General features: G+C 48.0%; 1 protein-coding gene across 2 annotated transcripts in view; it reads left to right on the forward strand.

Moving 5' to 3' along the window:
* The window catches only part of LOC115172513 (protein jagged-2), a 28,492-nt gene extending 9,289 nt beyond the window's left edge, over nucleotides 1-19,203 (forward strand). Inside the window, exons 4-25 of one of the 2 annotated variants that reach the window (XM_029730037.1) lie at nucleotides 4,438-4,692; nucleotides 4,806-4,866; nucleotides 7,371-7,501; nucleotides 7,996-8,115; nucleotides 8,288-8,401; nucleotides 8,494-8,607; nucleotides 9,862-9,975; nucleotides 10,373-10,419; nucleotides 10,550-10,723; nucleotides 10,846-10,996; nucleotides 11,219-11,383; nucleotides 11,566-11,679; nucleotides 11,786-12,013; nucleotides 12,164-12,280; nucleotides 12,369-12,396; nucleotides 13,182-13,267; nucleotides 13,640-13,753; nucleotides 14,540-14,655; nucleotides 14,775-15,032; nucleotides 15,265-15,396; nucleotides 16,553-16,712; nucleotides 16,830-19,203. In XM_029730037.1, the coding sequence (XP_029585897.1) occupies nucleotides 4,438-4,692; nucleotides 4,806-4,866; nucleotides 7,371-7,501; nucleotides 7,996-8,115; nucleotides 8,288-8,401; nucleotides 8,494-8,607; nucleotides 9,862-9,975; nucleotides 10,373-10,419; nucleotides 10,550-10,723; nucleotides 10,846-10,996; nucleotides 11,219-11,383; nucleotides 11,566-11,679; nucleotides 11,786-12,013; nucleotides 12,164-12,280; nucleotides 12,369-12,396; nucleotides 13,182-13,267; nucleotides 13,640-13,753; nucleotides 14,540-14,655; nucleotides 14,775-15,032; nucleotides 15,265-15,396; nucleotides 16,553-16,712; nucleotides 16,830-17,335 (3,305 nt within the window). In that variant the 3' untranslated portion in view covers nucleotides 17,336-19,203. The remainder of the gene's footprint in view (nucleotides 1-4,437; nucleotides 4,693-4,805; nucleotides 4,867-7,370; nucleotides 7,502-7,995; nucleotides 8,116-8,287; nucleotides 8,402-8,493; nucleotides 8,608-9,861; nucleotides 9,976-10,372; nucleotides 10,420-10,549; nucleotides 10,724-10,845; nucleotides 10,997-11,218; nucleotides 11,384-11,565; nucleotides 11,680-11,785; nucleotides 12,014-12,163; nucleotides 12,281-12,368; nucleotides 12,397-13,181; nucleotides 13,268-13,639; nucleotides 13,754-14,539; nucleotides 14,656-14,774; nucleotides 15,033-15,264; nucleotides 15,397-16,552; nucleotides 16,713-16,829) is intronic. The other variant, XM_029730038.1, reaches the window with a different exon arrangement.
* The last annotated feature ends 3,395 nt before the right edge of the window (nucleotides 19,204-22,598 follow it).

Genomic DNA, 22,598 nt, shown 5'->3' on the forward strand with positions numbered 1-22,598 from the left:
TATATAGCATATTAAAAACGGTATCGCTTATTGTTTTTTAATTTCCTAAAAAAGGAATTGTCTACCTCATGGATCAGCTGTCAGAGATTTGAACACTAAATGCATCAGGGCATTGCATGACTATAGGCCTAGGCGTATGATATGAATATTTCAAAAATACATCTAAAGGAAGAGAAGCCTAGCCCTAGAGAGACCGAGAGAAAGATGGAGGTATAACGGGGCTATGTTCCTGACACCAACATGCAGTTCTTTATCCTTTTCACATAGGCTACTATTATACAGATAGGCATACAACAGGAGGCTGATTCATACATTTTCTATCAGAATATAAAGATAAGCATTATGTTGTTAGATTAAAGGTGTAACTCTGGTACACCTAAAACATTCTTCCTCACCAAGTTAAACTGTCGGGAGATGGTTGGAGCGCCGGTGCACACTGCCTTCATAGGGCTGCAGTAGCTAAGCCTAACAATAGCCATGCCACACCAAACCTTCACACAAGTTTCTGAACTTTATTAGGGTAATATCAAAAGTAAGTCAAGTCATTGTTTGCAGAGAAAATACGAACAGGTTGTTGTATTGCTCCCGAGTGGCGCAGCGGTCTAAGGCACTGTGATCGGGAGTCCCATAGGGTGGCGCAGCGGTCTAAGGCACTGTGATCGGGAGTCCAATAGGGTGGCGCAGCGGTCTAAGGCACTGTGATCGGGAGTCCAATAGGGTGGCGCAGCGGTCTAAGGCACTGTGATCGGGAGTCCAATAGGGTGGCGCAGCGGTCTAAGGCACTGTGATCGGGAGTCCAATAGGGCGGCGCAGCGGTCTAAGGCACTGTGATCGGGAGTCCCATAGGGCGGCGCAGCGGTCTAAGGCACTGTGATCGGGAGTCCCATAGGGTGGCGCAGCGGTCTAAGGCACTGTGATTGGGAGTCCCATAGGGCGGCGCACAATTGGCCCAGCGTCGTCCAGGTTTGGCCGGGGTAGGCAGTCAATGTAAATAAGAATTTGTTCTTAACTGACTTGCCTAGTTAAGTGAAGGTTAAAAAAATTGCTGCATTAAATTACGTTAAATAAGTAAAGTTAGAAAATTGCATCAAACCTGAATAGTGAGTTACACACAGTCCATTTGACCGCACCAACATTCTTCTCATCTTTGTCCACCCACGGAGGACATTCCACTTGTCGGCTTCTTTTCACTATACACTTTCTCCTTTAACTTTCATTTTACTTCAATGAAAAAGGCCTCTATCTTCGCAATCAACAGTAGCCAAAGGCCAAGGTTCCTTTCACTCGCTCTCTCTCTCCTCAGCAGCAGGCGCACGTGAGGTGAGAGGCCGGAACCAGTTTCAGGAACCAGTTTCAGCTATCCATTTTATTGAGTTGCAATTGGCTGACACATAACGAGCTCACAACGTTCTCACCACCTCATACATTAAGTTAACAGAGGACGGGTCCAATTGGGGCTAGTCGGTAAATCAATTTTAATTGCACATACCTGAGACGCGTAGCAATTATATCAGACCCACCCAGGTCCCTGGTTGGATCTTGGAATTTCAGGTCTGTTGGACCCGTAAAGACCTCTACTCTGGACTGCTGCTGAGTTAGCTTGGACACACTGATAGAACAGGTAGCCTGGACCCCATGCTGCTGAGTTAGCTTGGACACACTGATAGAACAGGTAGCCTGGACCCCATGCTGCTGAGTTAGCTTGGACACACTGATAGAACAGGCAGCCTGGACCCCATGCTGCTGAGTTAGCTTGGACACACTGATAGAACAGGCAGCCTGGACCCCATGCTGCTGAGTTAGCTTGGACACACTGATAGAACAGGCAGCCTGGACCCCATGCTGCTGAGTTAGCTTGGACACACTGATAGAACAGGCAGCCTGGACCCCATGCTGCTGAGTTAGCTTGGACACACTGATAGAACAGGCAGCCTGGACTGCTGCTGATGTAGTCCACAGCGTGGCTGTGAGCTGTATTAGTTTGAGAGCACTGTATTGGTTTGTAACAACTTCTATTTTTTAGGCCTGGGCAGTGAGCAGTGGGTTGGATAGGGCTAGTGGGTTGAGTAGGGCAGTGGGTTGGATAAGGAATTGTGGGCAGTGGGCTGGATAGGGCAGAGGGGGGCAATGGGTTGGATAGGGCATTGGGGGCAGTGGGCTGGATAGGGCAGTGGGTTGGATAGGGCATTGGGGGCAGTGGGCTAGAGAGGGCAGTGGGTTGGATAGGGCAATGGGTTGGATAGGGCAGTGGGTTGGATAGGGCATTGGGTTGGATAGGGCATTGGGGGCAGTGGGCTGGATAGGGCAGTAGGTTGGATAGGGCATTGGGGGCAGTGGGTTGGATAGGGCATTGGGGGCAGTGTGTTGGATAGGGCAGTGTGTTGGATAGGGCAGTGGGTTGGATAGGGCATTGGGGGCAGTGAGCTAGAGAGGGCAGTGGGTTGGATAGGGCAATGGGTTGGATAGGGCAGTGGGCTGGATAGGGCAGTGAGTTGGATAGGGCATTGGGGGCAGTGGGTTGGATAGGGCAGTGGGCTGGATAGGGCATTGGGGCAGTAGGCTGGATAGGGCAGTGGGTTGGATAGGGCATTGGGGGCAGTGGGCTGGATAGGGCAATGGGTTGGATAGGGCATTGGGGGCAGTAGGCTGGATAGGGCATTGAGTTGGATAGGGCATTGGGGGCAGTAGGCTGGATAGGGCAGTGAGTTGGATAGGGCATTGGGGGCAGTAGGCTGGATAGGGCAGTGAGTTGGATAGGGCATTGGGGGCAGTAGGCTGGATAGGGCAGTGAGTTGGATAGGGCATTGGGGGCAGTAGGCTGGATAGGGCAGTGAGTTGGATAGGGCATTGGGGGCAGTAGGCTGGATAGGGCAGTGAGTTGGATAGGGCTCAGGAAAAAGAGTCTATGTTAGGGCTGTTTATCTCCAGGAAGCCCCAGCAACTGGCTCTGTGTTTAAACACTAAACAGACAGGCTGCCTGTTGTTTCTTTATTAGGTGGTGGCATGGCTATTACTGTTCGTGTTTCTTAACACACAGTTTAACACCATCAGAGAACGATGGAGGGGATGGATAAATTGAATATGATCAGTGGGCTGCAATCAGGACTACCGGTAAATGAAGTTTAGAAAAGGTTGTCTTGAGGAGTATCTTGTTAATCGGTTAATGAGTGAGCTAATGTTACTTGACTACTAATGATGTGTCCATATCTAAGTTTAGCATGCTGAAAACAGCCTGACAACAGATATTGGCTTAAGACAACCATGCCACTAGTCACGCACGACTAAATGATCTTGGCTGTTTGAAAACAGACAATTATGTCGCTCTTGACTTGGTCAACTGCTCGGTGTTGAAGCCCCCTCATTGTTTGTGTAAGCCCGTGTTGTAGTCACCACACACACACCCCTTCTGCCTGCTCTCCCTAGTAACAGCGGCCTCTCTCTGAGTGTCTCCTTCTCCACTGAGAGAGCCCATGATTGGTCTGTATTTTTATATCTAATTGCTGGAAATGAGCAGAGTGAGTGCTTGAGTTTTCAGGTGGGAGAGAGTGTCTGATAATCTGTGCCAGTGTGTTAACTCTCAGTAAAATTGAGAAAATCAGGACAGCAAGTGACAATTTAAATAATTGTCAGTGTTTTTTAACTTCTTTATCATGCGTTAACTTTGGAAGTAAGCATGGCTGCCTGGACTGTGTAGTAAGTAAGATAGAAAGAGATAATACAATAGTAATATCTGCATAACTGACGGTAGGCTATACAGAATCTATCTAATGAAGTGGACTATAATTCCTTAGAGTCCTGACTACCTGTCCAATATCAGCACACTCTCCATCTAGGGGCGAGTACCTGTTGTTTGCCCCCTCTTCAGTGCCCAGTCCTGGGCTGTGGATGTGGCTGTAGCAGCCAAGCCAGTTGGGTCATGGTGTTTCTGTTTCTTGAGAAAAAGCTAAAGGCCCTTTCCTATGTCGCCCTTCCTCGTCTGTTCCCGTCTCGTATTATTTCCGTCCTGGCTCCGAAGGAGTCAGAGCTGGATTTCCTGAGAAAGGGGAGAGAGGGAGGGAGACGGACAAAACGCATTTCACAAGCAGGAAAACTTTAAAAAGCATTTGGTTATCAAGCTCCCGCAGCTCTGGCCCTACACCCTCTATTTGTGTTTATTTTCCTTTATTCTTTCATGCTCTTGGAAACAGTGGTGTTTGACCTCGGGTCACCCTCTCTGATCTCCAGCAGCAGATAAACAACAGTGTTCTCTCTGATTAGTTTCTCTCCTGCGTCTAGACACTACCAGGACTTGTACTGAGGCATACAGGTTCTAACATTGCTAACATTGAGTAAGGGGCTAGCCGGAATTCCCCTTTTGACTATTAAGCTGTATGCATGTTGTCAAGCGTCCATTAAAGAATGATGATCAAATCTCTTGGTTTTTGTTTGTTGATGCAGGTGAGGATCTGTTGATTGAGCGAAGTGTCCGTAAAGAAAGGATCAACCCTGGAGATGACAGACAGACTATCCAATACAACGGTCTTACAGCCAGCTTTGAGTACAGCATCCGCGTGCGCTGTGACGAGAACTACTATGGCAGCAAGTGCAACAAGCTGTGCCGGCCACGCGATGACTGGCATGGCCACTACGTGTGTGACCAGTTTGGGAATAGGGGATGTATGGAGGGCTGGATAGGGACTTACTGTACAACCGGTGAGTAGGGGAGCAGCCTGATACAATCCATGTGCAAGACATTTCTGAGTCAAAATACACACAGTGAAACTAATGCTTAGTTATCCCTCTAATGATATGCCAATGTTTCACAGCTATCTGCAAGCAGGGCTGCAACCTGCTGCAAGGATTCTGCAGTGCCCCAGGAGAATGCACGTGAGTCTGGGTTAGCTTCATTCTTTGTACCACTGTGTCCATTGACACCCCTTTGACAGAGATTTGTGTCTGGATGTATGGGCTGGATAATGGGCAGGATCTCTTTTTGAGTTCAATGAGGATGATAATGATGACACAGGATTGATCGCATACCAGAGCTTGACCCCCACATTCCCCCCTCCCCTCCATGTCCCACCTCTCTATGGAACGTACAGTGTGTTACACCCCCCCCCCCCCCCCAGTCTGATCCAGGAGCTATTGTTCTCCTTCCTGTCCCAGACCTGGTGTGTAGCTGTAGCGGCAGCCTGTTTTTCACACAGCGTTTCCTCCCCTCCTCCATCGGTGTGTCATGGCCCCTCTGCCCATGTCTGCAGCCCCAATCCCCTCTTCCTATCCTGGGCCTGTTTTGGCTGGCACACCCCTCATGGGAGTGTGGACTCAATCCAGCAGCCTTAGTCACGTACATGTTAGTCTGCACGGCTGAACCAACCAAATATTCCATTTCAAATCCTCTTGTAAGACCACCTTCTTGTGTATCTCTCTGATGTGAGTACTGTACCACACCTATGGATCTGTTCAGTAGGGATAGCTGTGAGTAAGAGACCGGTTTGATTTAGTTCTCATCTCATAAAAGAAAGCATTTCTCATTGAAAATGGCAGGAGGAGTGGAACAAAGATTTTAACTGTGGCTGAGCTACGAGCCCTTCATTGATGGGGCTGTGGTAAGGTGGTTGTTTGGTAATGGTAATGCCACCCTAGCCTTGTGGCCACCATGGTCTCTCCCTGCTCCCACTGTGACCATGGCCTCTCATTGCTGCTACTGCTACTGTTGCTTATTTTGGGAGAGAAAAAACTCCAGGCCACTGTTGAACGTCTAAAACTATGTAGAAATGATAATGGTCCTATACGTTTTCAATAACTGCCCTTTTTTTGTCCCGCAAATTGCTTTTGACGAACAAATCGGTCCAGAAAAATGATGTGCGGCCCTCCACTGAACTTTGAAATCCCAATATGGCCCTTGAGCCGAAATGATTACCCACCCCTGTTATATAGCTACTGTATACACTAAACCTCAGCACACTAACATACAGTTTGGTATACAGTAGCACACCACTGCACACTGCAGTACTTTTACACATGTACAGTAGTAGACTACAACACAAAGTAGTACTGCACCACGTGTTGTGTGACTGCAGTGCCGTATACTACAGAACATGTTAGCACACAGCACCCAGCAGTACATTCACTCCCTCCAGTACAGCATTTCAACTAGTAGTGTAGGGTTTGGTTGGTGTCCATTTGCAGGAGAGTGGTCTTAAAATAGCCCAGGGAGAGAAGTGACAGGACAGGTGGGACAAGGTTACCGCTGGCCTTGGAATAACAGAGTGCTGCCATAAACCAACAGATTAGCTAACCCTTCACCGTCTGCCTCCGCTAGCTGTCTACCTCAGGAGGCTCCGTCCCCGTACCCGCCCTGTCCCCGTCCCCGCCCCGTACCCGCCCTGTCCCCGTCCCCGCCCCGCCCCATACCCGCCCCATCCCTCGTACCCGCCCCATCCCCGTACCCGCCCCATCCCCGTCCTGTCCCCACCGCCGTCCCCGCCCCGTACTGTCCCCATCCTGTCCCAGCCGCCGTCCCCGTCCTGTCCCCGTCCCCGCCCCGTACCCGCCCTGTCCCCGTCCCCGCCCCGCCCCATACCCGCCCCATCCCTCGTACCCGCCCCATCCCCGTACCCGCCCCATCCCCGTCCTGTCCCCACCGCCGTCCCCGCCCCGTACTGTCCCCGTCCTGTCCCAGCCGCCGTCCCCGTCCTGTCCCCGTCCCCGCCCCGTACCCGCCCCATCCCCGTACCCGCCCCATCCCCGTACCCGCCCCATCCCCGTACCCGCCCCATCCCCGTACCCGCCCCATCCCCGTACCCGCCCCATCCCCGTCCTGTCCCCACCGCCGTCTCCGCCCCGTACCCTCCCCGTCCCCGCCCCGTACCCGCCCCATCCCCGTACCCGCCCCATCCCCGTACCCTCCCCGTCCTGTCCCCATCGCCGTCCCCGCCGCCGTCCCCGTCCTGTCCCCGTCCCCGCCGCCGTCCCCGCCCCATCCCCGTCCCCGCCCCGTCCCCGTCCCTGGCCCTCTGTCTAAGATTAGGAGCCTCAGAAGGGAAGGGGTGTCACTGGCCACCTTGATGAAGACACTGTGTCTGGCTCCTGATGGAGATTACCTTGAGATTTACATGAACACGTACTCCTAGGTTTGCCATGTGGTTGATGTATTGTCGAAGGCCTTGTCCTATGGGTCTTGGTTCAATTATGAACCATCTATTAATGGGACTGATGAATGATGTATTTTTCAAGATGTAGCAAGGCCCAGTGTCACAGTGCCTGTCCTGATGACATGCCCGCGTCTTTGACTCCCATGTTTTGCACAGAATATGCACATCATATTTAGACCATACAATCGGTCGTCCATTCCTAATGTCTAATGGTGTCTCTAATCTGTCTTGTAGGTGTACGTACGGGTGGCAGGGTCCATTCTGTGACAACTGCCTGCCATACCCAGGCTGTGTCCACGGGACCTGCGTCAAGCCCTGGCAGTGCACCTGTGAGAAGAACTGGGGAGGCCTGCTGTGTGAAAAAGGTGAGACGACAGAGCAGACCAGACCTGTCCCACCGTACTTTTAACACATCCTCTACAGTGACCCCTGACCTCACTGTAGTGTCACAGAGCACAAGGTCACCTCTGAGAGCCCCTCAGCAGCAGGTGGTCAACAGAGGTCAGTTTAGATTGACTGCTAGAAACAGGATATCACTTACAGAGTTACAAGATGGAGAGGAGGATGGAGAGACTACATTTTTTGTATGGTTTGATACATTTTTCATTAGCGCAAATCAAGTCTGACATTTTAAAGTGGAAATTGCAAACTTTAGAAGCCCTTTAAAACCTTGAATACACAACATATTCCTGCAACAACAAGATGAAGATATGGCATCTGTATGCCTTCATGTCCGACCCTATGAATTCTTGTTATAACATTATATTCAAACATATCGTTTACCATCTTAAACCTTTGGATGTGTTCATATGAGAACATTAAAGTGTAAATGTAATCCTTCCTGTATCATTCTCTCCAGATCTGAACTACTGTGGGACGAACAAGCCGTGTAAGAATGGAGGAACGTGTATGAACACGGAGCCAGATGAGTACAACTGTGCCTGTCCTGACGGCTACTCAGGAAAAAACTGTGAGATAGGTGAGTCAGTCATTACTCCTCAAACAACTGGTCGAAGATCACAAATTCAATTATGTCAGTGCCAATTTCCTAGGGTTGATAGTTTGATAGTATATTTAGTTATATTTGTGCTATCCATGTCGTCTGTCACTTTGACACATCTCTCTTCACCTGCCTGTCCACTTATCTCCAGCGGAACACGCCTGTGTGTCTAACCCGTGTGCCAACGGGGGCACCTGCCACGAGGTACCGTCTGGGTTTGAGTGTCACTGTCCTGCAGGCTGGGCAGGGCCCACCTGCGCTAAAGGTGAGCGAGTCACGATCTTGCCCCTCCCAAAGTGTGTGTGCCCCCATGTTTTTACAAAGCTGAGCCTTAACGTCATTGTGTGTGTGTTCCAGACACGGACGAGTGTGCATCCAACCCCTGTGCTCAGGGTGGGACCTGCATCGACATGGAGAATGGATTTGAGTGCCTCTGCCTTCCACAGTGGGCTGGGAAGACCTGCCAGATAGGTAAGCCTGGAATGGAGAGTTGATGGGGGGGGGGGGGGGTGAACTGGAGCAAAGCATGTCCAAATGTGGAGAACATTATGTCCTGGGGAGCATCATTTGAGACAGTTTGCATGCTAAATTCTATTACGTGTTTGATTTGAAGTGATTGTGATATGTTGTGATGTGTTTTTGAATCTTGACTTGAAATGTTATTGATAATGCGTTGTTCCATCGAATGCCAGGAATCTGTGCTCGTCTAGTATCTGGTTGTTTGTGTCTCTCACCCTGTTGAGCCTGTACTATGGCGTGGATACTAATTTCAAATTGGTGTATGCATGTCCATGTAGAAAGCTGGACATTATGTGTAACCCGAGCCAGGTGACTTGAGTAAAGCTATAAATAACACCTAGCCTGGCAACAGCTAGCCTTGGGGACTGATATAGCCTGACAGGGGGTTATCTTTGGCTACAGACTGGGGTAAAAGGGGTATGTACTCTAGTCTCCACCAAGAGCAGAGCCTCACCCCACCACTGTTTAGCTCCGTGGAGAGGAAACGCTTTATAACCTGTAAACACGCTGAGGGAGGAACACAAGCTCCGGGTCTTGTGTTACGCTGTCCGTTATTTTCAGCGCGCAGGCGGTTCCCCTTTCAGCGAGCGAGTGGTACCTGAGAGAGGGGTGTCGGGTGTCCGCAGCCCAACAGGTGCTCCTCACTTCTGAGGGAAAGCAGTTGTGTTCTGGTCAGTCCAGGGAGAGGGTGTTAGTGACCATTGCTTTGTGAACTGACCACTGGGAGAGCTCTGGATGTCAGAAAAGGTCCATTCAGAAATAGTATAGGGAACTAAAATAAATGGTCAGGGATGGAGGCAGAGCCAGCAAAATGGATGGCAAAAAATGCAATCAAATGTAACCGAGTTGAGAAAGTTCTCTAAAGGCAGGTGTAGCCTTGCACTGTAGAGATCTGCTGGGTGGTGGGGCTTGGATGCTGGCTCTTAGGTCTATCTCTTTCCTGTCTCTCTGTCTCTCTGTCTCTCTCTCTCTCTGTCTCTCTGTCTCTCTGTCTCTCTCTCTCTCTGTCTCTCTGTCTCTCTGTCTCTCTGTCTCTCTGTCTCTCTGTCTCTCTGTCTCTCTGTCTCTATCTCTCTCTGTGTCTCTCTCGCTCTCTCTGTGTCTCTCTCTCTCTCTCTCTGTGTCTCTCTCTCTCTCTCTGTGTCTCTCTCTCTGTGTCTCTCTCTCTATCTCTGTCTCATCTCTCTCTCTGTCTCCACTCCGCAGACGCTAATGAGTGTATGGGGAAGCCTTGCCTCAATGCTTACTCTTGCAAAAACTTGATTGGTGGATATCACTGTGCCTGCTTTCGAGGATGGGCCGGCCAGAACTGTGACATCAGTCAGTATCAATCAATCATGTGCCTCTGTCCCCTTTGCCTGTAGCTAGCTCTGTCACCTACTTGGGCCACTGGCCTACTGTCCTGTTTCTATCTCAGGCTTTCTGCTTTATTATGGCCTACAATGCTTATCTAGATCCATGGATCGTGTTTTTAGATGGCTATGAGAAGCACATCCTGTAGATATCTTTGAAGGTTTTTGTCAACCTCACTGGCTTCCACTGCATGCACTTTAACCAACAGCATCATGTCTTCCTGCATCTTGATAGTTTCTTTGAAGCATTAACCAAGTTGCACATTCTATGTTTTGTTTGTGTGTCACATGCATGCTACCCCTGCATGTTCCCCTGTCCTATCTGTTGTACTGTATTTGTAAGTTCTCTCTTTTCACCTCTGCAGATGTCAACAGCTGCCATGGACAGTGTCAGAATGGAGCGACTTGCAAGGTAGGAAACTGTATTTAATAAGGCAATCTAGCCACCATGTTTGATGCCCTCCAATCATAGTATATCTATGGTTAACATCATGGGTATCAAAGCCACTGAGTGACATGGGTTTTTCTTACGCTTCGTACAGGAGGGGCAAAGAGGCTACGTGTGCGCCTGCTCACCGGGGTTTGTGGGCCGGCATTGTGACATCCAGAGGAACAGCTGTGCCAGCGGCCCATGTAGGAACGGGGGCAGGTGTCACACCCTGCTGGACAGCTTCATGTGTGAGTGCCCACATGGGTACACTGGCACCACCTGTGAGGTGAGCTATAGTCCTTCCCAGATCTTCGACAAGTCAGATCTTCTCTTTTATACACAACCATTATCTATTTATACATCTGTCTATCCATTCATCCACCCTTTCTTCCGTCGGTCCATCCATAGGTGCAGACCAACCTGTGCAGCCCTAACCCATGCCAGAACAAGGCCCAGTGTCACAGTATGATGGATGACTTCTACTGTGCCTGTCATGACGACTATGAGGGCAAAACCTGCTCTGAGCTCAAGGATCACTGTAAGACAAATCCCTGTGAAGGTACAAACCAATCTATAAACCTATTGTTGTCATCTCAACTCCAATCACTCAACCCCTTGTAAAAGTGCTAACCAGGCAGTTCTCTTGTCTAGCCTAAACTGAAACCTGCTCTTAAGCTGCTCAGTCCTCCGGTCAACCTCTAGACCGACCCTCATTTCAAGCCAATCCTCTCCGGCCTATCTCACCAACAGTCTCTTGTCGTTCCTTCTGTTTTGATCCCAGTGATTGACAGTTGTACTGTCGCCGTGGCCACCAATGGCACACAGGAAGGGGTGTGGCACATCTCGTCCAATGTGTGCGGCCCACACGGGCGCTGCATCAGCCAGCCTGCTGGGAACTTCACCTGCTCCTGTGAACCGGGCTTCACTGGAACATACTGTCACGAGAGTGAGCAGACGCACACACCATCATCATCACACTTCATCGTCATAATCATCACCATCATCATACCATAAGACTGAACATCCTGGTCCTTCCTGTTACACACCACTGACTTACTGTATGAGTATCATCATCATCGTCTTTCTCATCCTCCACATTCTCTTTCATATGTCTCTCCTCCCTCACAGACATAAACGACTGTGTGCCGCCTCCCTGTAAGAATGGAGGAACCTGCATTGACGGGATCAGCTCTTTCAAGTGCTTTTGCCCTGACGGCTGGGAGGGCATGCTGTGTGACATGGGTAAGTTTGAGTGTGTGTGTGTGTGTGTTTTGTGTCCCTGGGTGGTTTTAATGTACCTCTCCATGGTGTGTGTTTCTCTAACTGATCCGTGGTGGTGGTGTTCCAGATGTGAATGAGTGCAGCAGGAACCCCTGTAAGAACGGAGGTCGCTGTGTGAACCTGCTCAACGACTTCTACTGTCAATGCCAGGACAACTGGAAAGGCAAGACCTGCCACTCACGTGAGAGCCAGTGTGATTCCAGTACCTGCAGTAATGGGGGGACGTGCTTCGACCACGGGGACACCTTCCGCTGTACCTGTCTCTCAGGGTGGGGGGGCAGCACCTGTAACACAGGTGAGAAACCATTATTGCACGGTTCTGCCTATGTCGTTCAAGGAAAAGTCCAATGGACTGCTCTGGTCCATATGCTCCATAAGATTCCTATTGCTTATACGTTTTGTGAATATAGGTTCTAAACTCATCATGCTTTATTTATCTTGCCAGCCAAGAACAGCACGTGTGACTCTAACCCGTGTGAGAATGGAGGGACCTGTGTTGGAGGGGGTGATGCCTACACCTGCATCTGCAAGGATGGCTGGGAGGGGCCCACATGTGCTCACAGTAAGGCACCATATACTGAACTATATCCAGGTTATAATCATAAACTAACACACTGATTTTAATTCTGTGTTATCCCCTTTCTTCACAGATGCAAATGACTGCAATCCTCAACCCTGGTAAATTGAATTTATTAAATAAACTGAAATACTTGTAAAAGTATTTTAAACCTCTTGGCTCCTGTACTGATTCTATTACAAGTGATGAGACCTGTTTATGAGTCCCAGCCTTCTTCCCATTCCCTGTCCAGTAGCACACACACCCATAGAAGATCATATTCCCTCAGTGTTCTGGTTTTAAAACAGGAACACATGACTCCCACACACCGCTCAGCTCAGAAATCTAATTTAATGCTCAGAGATTTCCCATTAAAGTTTGTTCTGTGAAGGTGTGTGTGTGTGTGAAAGGGGAAGTGTGTGTATCCCTGACTCCTCTACAGAACACTGCAGGGCCTGACAGCTGGGTATTCCATGGCCCCGTGGATCAGAGGGGCTGAGTGGACAAAGGCTCCCGCCACCACAATGACTGACAGGGGGATTAGCACAGGGGGGCAGTGGGGTGGAAAGAGACGCCCCTCTCCCTATTCTTCACCGCTGACCCCTGAGCATGGGGCAGTGTAGGCAGGAGAGGGGGGCTGGGTCGCAGGGGGTATAGGGCGAGCACAGTATGGGGTCAGTTTGGGATTTACATATGAAGTCTGAAAATTGATAAGGGATCAGCTTTAGAGACCACAGTCTCTAGTCCCTTGCCTTGGGATTCTGCTGCTGGGATCTAGACCTGAGAATGTGAATGTATTCTCTTTGTAGTCTGAGCCTTCAGGCTTGTGTATGCTGCTGCACCTGTGCCAGTGTTTCCTATGGGATAGGCTGACGTATTGATGTGTGGCTCTGTTTCCTCCCTGCAGCTATAACGGTGGTGTCTGTGTGGATGGCGTGAACTGGTTCCGCTGTGAGTGTGCCCCGGGATTCGCCGGACCAGACTGCCGGATCAGTGAGTCCCTGGGAACCAGAGGGGTGTGGGGGGTCAGATTGGAGGGGTCAGGGGTGAAAGGGGACGGGGGGGGAGTTTGAGCTGATTGTTTGTGAGGGACAGATTAGGAAGCCTTTAGGAAGCCTGTCTTAACCTCCGACCTCTCTTGTGAGGAGAGGTCAGCTGTATTCTGCATACAGGTCAGTTCAGTCTTACATTCTCAGGGACAATCCTCTTTCCTTTCCCCCTTTTCAGAGAAGGTCTATTTTTCACGTGGGGAAGCCAGACATGAGAACCAATAATCCTATCCCCTGTTGTGATGATATTCTAGCTAGGTGCCTTGCAGTAGACTAGAGATATGTGTATAGTAATGTCCTCTTGTTTCCCCATCAGACATAGATGAGTGCCAGTCATCGCCCTGTGCCTATGGTTCTACCTGTGTGGATGAGATCAACAGCTTCCTCTGTGTGTGTCCCTTGGGCCGGGCTGGGCCTCACTGCCAAGAGTGTGAGTACACTGCAGCTATACACTCTTAGGAAAAAAAACGTGCTGTCTTGAACCGAAAAGGGTTCTTCGGCTGTCCCCGTAGGAGAACCCTTTGAAGAACCCTTTTTGGTTCCAGGTAGAACTCTTTTGTGTTCCATGTAGAACGCTTTCCACAGAGGGTTCTACCAGGAACCAAAAAGGGTTCTACCTGGAACCAAAAAGGGTTCTACCTGGAACCGAAAAGGGTTTTTACCTGGAACCGAAAAGGGTTTTTACCTGGAACCGAAAGGGTTTTTACCTGGAACCGAAAAGGGTTTTTACCTGGAACCGAAAAGGGTTTTTACCTGGAACCAAACCGAAAAGGGTTTTTACCTGGAACCAAACCGAAAAGGGTTTTTACCTGGAACCAAACCGAAAAGGGTTTTTACCTGGAACCAAACCGAAAAGGGTTTTTACCTGGAACCAAACCGAAAAGGGTTTTTACCTGGAACCAAACCGAAAAGGGTTTTTACCTGGAACCAAACCAAAAAGGGTTTTTACCTGGAACCAAACCAAAAAGGGTTTTTACCTGGAACCAAACCAAAAAGGGTTTTTACCTGGAACCAAAAAGGGTTCCCCTATGGGGATAGCCGATGAACCCTTTTGGATCCCTTTTTTCTAAGAGTGTAGAGAGAACACCTTTATTACTGTATCCATGTAGTGGGGGAACGTTCTTCCTTTGACCTCATGCGTGCTAGGAAGAGTTTCTAAGGACTGAGCCTGATATTGCCTTAGTCCTAAACCTGCTCCTCTCTCTCCTCTCTGCAGTCATAGGGATCGGGAAGGCCTGTCGTTACTCCGGCCTGCAGTTCCCTCACGGCAGTCGATGGGAGGAGGAGTGCAATACCTGCCAGTGTGTCAACGGCATTGTGCGCTGTTCTAAGGTGAGACTTTTATTACACATAGTGACGGTGTGTGTGTGTGTGTGTGTGTGTGTGTGTGTGTGTGTGTGTGTGTGTGTGTGTGTATGAGCTGCCTCCATGAACTCTGTTTGTGTGTACAGGTACGGTGTGGCCGACGGCCCTGCTTGCTGCAGAGAGGTGGTGCCGGTCCAGACAGTAGTTCCCCGTGTCCTAGAGGACAGGAATGTGTGGAACACCAATTCCTCACCTGCTTCGCCAAGCCCTGCCACCAGTGGGGCGTGTGTTCCACCCCCGACCCCCCTCCACCCCTCCACACCCAGTGTGAACCCAACAGTGGTTACCTGGACAACAGCTGTGCCCGCATCACACTCATCTTTAACAGAGACAAAGTTCCACAGGTGGGGTACACGTCATCATCACCTGACTGATATTTAATGAGAGATTTCATTTAAAAAAGACATCTCAGTTGCAGATGTTTTTTACTAGACTTGAATCTCCGACAACACCTTCCCCGAACCTTTACCTGAGAATTCAAGTGAATGGAATTAGCTAGGAGCTGGCAGCCACTTCAGCCGAAAATGCTAATGGTTATCTCTTATCATTCTTTGTGTGTGTGTTTGCTAATCAAAGGGCACCACTGTGGAGAACATCTGCTCGGAGCTGAGGTACCTTCCCATCGCCCAGACCCTGGCTCAGGATTGCACGCTCCTCATTCTCTGTGACCTGTCCTACTCCAACAGTGACGCCGTGGAGGTTGCCATGGTGAGTGCCTGACATCCCCCACCACCCCTATCCCACCTCAGCCCCCCACCTTCAGACTCTGAGCTGTTGCCATCTGCCAATGATCCCCTCTTACCTCCTCACCTCCCACTGTCGCCTGCAAGAATAGTCTCTCTCCCATCTCTTTTTCAGTTAGCCCTGAGGACCACGCCCCTTTAGGTTCTTTCTGTCTCTCACTTGATTAAATCACACACTTAATTGGTCATTGTAAATAGGCTCCAGGGTAGACTTGTAAAAGTGGAGCCTTTTGAAGAGCATCGTTCTTTGCCTGAACATCTGGATGCCGTTTAGCTTTACTTTGGTCCACCTGACTGTTACTATGCAGTCGCTCCTCCCTCGCTTCTCATAGACCATGTATATGAAATACCTCTCTCTCTCTCGCTCTTTCTCCCTGTCTCTCTCCCTCCCTCTCTCACTTTCTCCCTCTCTCTGGGACTGGCGTGGCCACCCAGGCTCTGCTCTCGTCAGACACAGGGGAAATCAGACGCTACAGGGCACTAAGCCCTTAATGGAGGGGATTAGGCCTTTTCTTGTGATGTAGTCATGTTTGGGGACGTACAGGAAAAGGAGTGGTGCGTCTGACGTCCTGGTAGCTTTGTACCGAGTTCAATACTGAAACTCCTTAGCCCCTATCAGGCTTACAGTCAAATGTTAGTTGTGCTTTCTTAGACCATTATGAAGTAGTCTTGATCTCAAAGTGAACTGAACACGAAGTCACATCATTTCAACCTAATATGTATTGTGGATCTGGGTTTGGCAGAGTAGTCCCATCCAGCGGGCTCTATGTGAGTTCTCAGTAAGAGGCCTGTAGTCCACTCTGAAGCTCATAGGCTGTTAAATTTCAGAAAGTGGTGAGGGTGTGTGTGTGCGAATGAATGAACTTCTGCTTACCCAGAAAAAGGAGTATTGCTGACTGGCTGGCTACTGACTGACTAGCTAGCCAGGGATCACCAGGGAGCCACATCTCTGCTTGTTCTCCATTGTTCCTCCTAATTGAAGTGCACAGCATCCAGCTAATCTCCCTCTGCTCCCCCTGGACTCTCTGGTCCACTTATTAGGCAATTAACTAGACCCGCTGGGTGTGGGGTGCTCTACTGTGTTGACTTACCATCTCTCCTCCTTTCTCCCTCTCTTCCAGTCGTATGATCAGGATGGTCAGGAGCAGAATGGAGACCGTGGTCAGATCCAGGAGGCTGCCAGTGCCATCGTCGGTGCCCTGTCCAAACGCCACAACAGCACTGTCATGCTGGCCGTGGTGGAGGTCAAAGTGGAGACGCAGGTCATGCCCCAGTCTGTGGGTAAGTGACCGGACTAGACTTGGTTTCACTGTCTGCATGTTCTTATACTGTGCTTTGATTAGGTAGCATTACAATACATGATAGTAAAGTATAATTTTATGGACTTTCTGTCTCTAGACCACCTGGTGCCAGTGCTGTGCGTGGTGTTCAGTGTGCTGTGGATCTTCTGTATCGTGGTGTGTGTGTGGTGGACCCGTAAGAGGAAGAAAGAGCGTGAGAGGGAGTCTGCAGCGGAGGACAGCACCGTCAACAACCAGCTGGAGCCGCTGAGGGTCAGCCTGCCACAGCACAAAGACAACCGAGGCAAAGACATTCAGCACGAATGTAAGAAACTCATGAGCCCTCCAGACCGGACGTGTGACGGGGCTGAGGGAGAAGAGGAGGAGGACGAAGAGGAGGAGGAGCTGAGGAGGGGAGGGATGGAGCTTGACAAGTTCTCCACGCAAAAGTGCTCCTTGGCAGGGGTGCAGGACAAAGAGATGGGCAAAGGGGGAGTGATCTGTACGACGCGTAGTGCCCCTACCAAACCTCCCCACCGGACAGCGTACAGCCCGAAAGACAACCGGTGTAAAAACCTCAACACTGCCAACGTCAGTGAAGACGTCAAAGACCATTATGTATGAGCAAAGCCTAGAGGTGGGACCTCTCAAACTAAAGACAATGTCTCCATCTAATAGAAAAACACAAGCACCAATAGTGAAGATTTCAGACACGTTTTACATTTAATTTTACATTCTTTGTCTGCAACATGGAGGCTTCTTATCTACTAAAAGCATTGCAAATGAACATTTCAGCAACAAAAAGAGACCTGAATTTCAGTTTAAATCACACTGTTGAAAATAGGAAAAAGGAAACCTTTTTTTTGTTTACAAACTGTCGCTCCCTTTAAAGGAGAGCTCTTCTTTTCACAGCATGTCACTGAGCAGTTTGTGTTTTATGTGACTTTGGCATGAGCACTGCCATTGGAGGACTATGGAGAGCCGTTGAATGGCAGCTGTCATACTACTACATTACTACTAGTGCATTTAGTCCATATCTGCCTTAACCCGCACTGTGGGCCTTTTCTTTGTTCTCTTGGTATAATGTCATTTGTATAAGTAAAATGATGTAAAATGTTATATATATATATATATATAAGACCCTTTTGAAAGCTATAAGCAGTATATAACACCTGACATCAGCATTAGTTTATAAACATAAACATATTTTCCATGACATGTCAATGCTTCTAAAGATTTTATGTACAGTATATCCCTTTAACATGCATTTTACTCTACCACTTCCTGCAAGCCTAGATGCTTTATTATTTGCTTTGGTAGAAAGTGCCTTCAGCTCTTTTATTATTTCATCTCATTCAAAACATTTATCCAGAACTTAATAATTAATATAAAGGGAAAATATGTCCTTTCACAACTCTTCAAATCACCATAAAGGTATTTCTTTGAACAATGTATATATGTAAATATAAAAATGGCTGTGTATATTTGAATTTAGTAACTTAAGTGACCCTTTTTATTATAGTTATTCTAAAGAGTAAGAGTTTTTTTTAATGATGTCATTCCGTTTTATTAGTGTCCGTTGACACAGGGCTGGTTTTATACAGATTTATGGACAATATCAAGGGTCCCACTTACAGAAACAAATTAGCATTGACAGAAACAAATTATTATAAGTGCTTGTTTGTTTTGCTTTATGATTTTATTTTGTTACAACACAAAATTGTGAGTAAGCAGAGCTGTTAGTTCTAGTTCTAGGCTTGTCCTCGTCTGCTGCTTTAGTAGGAGCTATCTGTTGGGAGTTTCTCTAATGAATGCTGGCTCACCATGTCCCATTCACTATGCTACTGTATTAGAATGTCCTATTATATTGCAGGGGTGTACCAGTGCATGGAGGGGTTAGGTTGATCTGATACAGAAACAGTGCTAGCAGGCTTTCATTATCGGGATTTAGGTCGGAATCAGGAGTAACTACAATTCAATTCAAGGCTATTATCAGATCAATCCTATGGTTTAATTGTTGTCTGGGATGGAGCCTGATGCTTTTCAGCAGCACTCAGTTACCAAGCCCTGCAGTGGTGCATTGGATTTCTGCTTTCAGTACTGGTCTAATGAAGGGAACAAGTTTTATTGTTGTTGTTGATGTTGTGGTTGTTGTCCAGTGTTTGTATTATATCCTGTTTCTGCACTAAGACAGGAAGAGAACCCATTGAGCATTACCTCAGCGGTGGTAGTGAAAAGGATTTTTGTTGTTCTTTACAGTTTAATATTGTTATTCTCTGACAAGAACTGTCTTTCAAATGTTTTGATGATAAAGGAATTCAAATCATTACCAATATCCAGTCAGCATAATCCCACTAGCCCCAGAGCATGGGCTGAATGTGCAGAACATTGTAATTATTTTGTACAAAAGAGCAGTTGCATCTTGGTTTGTTAGTGGAATTTGTGTTTGTTCTTAGAACAATCCATTTATTTATTAAAGTATTTTATACCAATATCTTTGTTTTGTCCTCTTTATAGCATTGGAATTTGACCGTACGTTTCAGTTTTCCCGCTCATTACCGTTAACCGTAGCTCTGGAAATCAAATAAAATCTGTTGAATTTGATTTGATGTGTTTACACTTTATCGATGGAGCTGAATCTGCTGTTCCTATAAGATTCATCTTTCTCTAGCTGATTGTCTGTAGATAGACAACCAGACACCAATTCAGAACCACTAATAAGGTAGGTCCCTTGCATGCAAAAACTAGATTTTCCTGTGTTTTACAGTGGCAAGAACAAGTATGTGAACCCTTTGGAAATACCTGGATTTCTGCATAAATTTGTCATAACATTTGGTCTGATCTTCATCTAGGTCACAACAATAGACAAACACAGTCTGCTTAAAGTAATAACACGCAAACAATGATACGTTTTCATGTCTTTATTGAACACACCGTGTGAACATTCACAGTGAAAGGTGGAAAAAGTATATGAACCCTTGAATTTAATAACTGGTTGGCAGCAATAACCTCAACCAAACATGTTCTGTAGTTGTGGATCAGACCTGCACAACGGTCAGGAGGAATTTTGGACCATTCCTCTTTACAAAACTGTCTCAGTTCAGCAATATTCTGGGGATGTCTGGTGTGAACTTCTCTCTTGAGGTCATGCCACAGCATCTCAATCGGGTTGAGGTCAGGACTCCAGAAGGTGTATTTTCTTGTGTTGAAGCCATTCTATTGTTGACTTACTTTTGTGTTTTGGGTCGTTGTCCTGTTGCAGCACCCAACTTCTGTTGAGCTTCAATTGGCGGACAGATAGCCTAACATTCTCCTTCACAATGTCTTGATAAACTTGGGACTTCATTTTTCCGTCAATGATAGCAAGCTGTCCAGGCCCTGAGGCAGCAAAGCACCATGATGCTCCCTCTACCATACTTTACAGTTGGGATGAGGTTTATGACGTTGGTGTGCTGTGCCTTTTTTCCTCCACACATAGTGTTGTGTGTTCCTTCCAAACAACTCAACTGTAGTTTCATCTGGCCACAGAATATTTTGCTAGTAGCGCTTTGGAACATCCAGGTGCACTTTTGCAAACTTCAGACGTGCAGCAATGTTTTATTTTGGACAGCAATTGCTTCTTCTGTGGTGTCCTCCCATGAACACCATTCTTGTTTAGTGTTTTTGTCACGGTTGTTGGGATAGACGGACCAAGGCGCAGCGTGGTTGGAGTTCCACATCTTTATTTTAGTGAAACTTAAACAAACAATGACCGTGAAGTACCGTAATACTACACGCACTCACTCAAAACAATATCCCACAAAACACAGGTGGGGAAAAAGGCTACCTAAATATGATCCCCAATTGGAGGCAACGATTACCAGCTGCCTCTAATTGGGAACCATACAACTCACCAACATAGAAATACAATGACTAGAACACCCCCCTAGTCACGCTGTGACCTAAACACCATAGAGAACCAAGGGCTCACTATGGTCAGGGCGTGACAGTTTTACGTACCATAGACTCGTCAACAGAGATGTTAGCATGTTCCAGAGATTTCTGTAAGTCTTTAGCTGACACAAGGATTCTTCTTAACCTCATTGAGCATTCTGCACTGTGCTCTTGCATTCATCTTTGCAGGATGGCCACTCCTAGGGAGAGTAGCAACAGTGCTGAACCTTTATAGACAATTTGCCTTACCGTGGATTGATGAACATCAAGGCTTTTAGAGATGCTTTTGTAACCCTTTCCAGCTTTATGCAAGTCAACAATTCCTAATCTTAAGTCTTCTGAGATCTCTTTTGTTCGAGGCATGGTTCACATAAGGCAATGCTTCTTGTGAATACAAACTCAAATTTTGTGAGTGTTTTTTTAAAGAGCAAGGCAGCTCTAACCAACATCTCCAATCTCGTCTCATTGATTGGACTCCAGGTTAGCTGACTCCTGACTCCAATTAGCTTTTGGAGAAGTCATTAAACGTTGAGGTTCACATAAACTCAGCATAAACTCAGGACCCTGTCTTTCAAAGATAATTTGTAAAAATTAAATAACTTCACAGATCTTCATTATGAAGTGTTTAAACACTGTTTCCCATGCTTGTTCAATGAACCATAAATAATTAATGAACATGCACCTGTGGAATGGTCGTTAAGACACTAACAGCTTACAGACGGTAGGCAATAATGGTCACCGTTATGAAAACGTAGGACACTAAAGAGGCCTTTCTACTGACTCTGAAAAACACCAAAAGAAATATGCCCAGGGTCCCTGCTCATCTGCGTGAACGTGTCTTAGGCATGCTGCAAGGAGGCATGAGGACTGCAGGTGTGGCCAGGGAAATAAATTGCAATGTCTGTACTGTGAGATGCCTAAGACAGCGCTACAGGGAGACAGGACGGACAGCTGATCGTCCTCGCAGTGGCAGACCACGTGTAACAACACCTGCACAGGATCGGTACATCCGAACATCACACCTGCGAGACAGGTACAGGATGGCAACAACAACTGCCAGAGTTACACCAAGAAGGCACAATCCCTCCATCAGTACTCAGGCTGTCCGCAATAGGCTGAGAGAGGCTGGACTGAGGGCTTGTAGGCCTGTTGTAAGACAGGTCCTCACCAGCCATCACCGGCAACAACGTCGCCTATGGGCACAAATCCACCATCGCTGGCCCAGACAGGACTGGCAAAAAGTGCTCTTCACTGACGAGTCGCGGTTTTGTCTCACCAGGGGTGATGGTCGGATTCGCGTTTATTGTCGAAGGAATGAGTGTTACACCGAGGCCTGTACTCTGGAGCGGGATCGATTTCGAGGTGGAGGGTCCGTCATGGTCTGGGCGGTGTGTCACAGCATCATCGGACTGAGCTTGTTGTCATTGCAAGAAATCTCAACGCTGTATGTTACAGGGAAGACATCCTCCTCCCTCATGTGGTACCCTTCCTGCAGGCTCATCCTGACATGACCCTCCAGCATGACAATGCCACCAGCCATACTGCTCGTTCTGTGTGTGATTTCCTGCAAGACAGGAATGTCAGTGTTCTGCCATGGCCAGCGAAGAGCCCGAATCTCAGTCCCATTGAGCACGTCTGGGATCTGTTGGATCGGAGGGTGAGGGCTAGGGCCATTCCCCCCAGAAATGTCCGGGAACTTGCAGGTGCCTTGGTGGACGAGTGGGGTAACATCTCACAGCAAGAACTGGCAAATCTGGTACAGTCCATGAGGAGGAGATGCACTGCAGTACTTAATGCAGCTGGTGGCCACACCAGATACTGACTGTTACGCCCCCTTTGTTCAGGGACACATTATTCCATTTCTGTTAGTCACGTGTGTGGAACTTCTTCATTTTATGTCTCAGTTGTTGAATCTTATCTTCATATAAATATTTACACATGTTAAGTTTGCTGA

Source organism: Salmo trutta, chromosome 33, assembly GCF_901001165.1.
Source record: "Salmo trutta chromosome 33, fSalTru1.1, whole genome shotgun sequence".
Classification (NCBI taxonomy): domain Eukaryota; kingdom Metazoa; phylum Chordata; class Actinopteri; order Salmoniformes; family Salmonidae; genus Salmo; species Salmo trutta.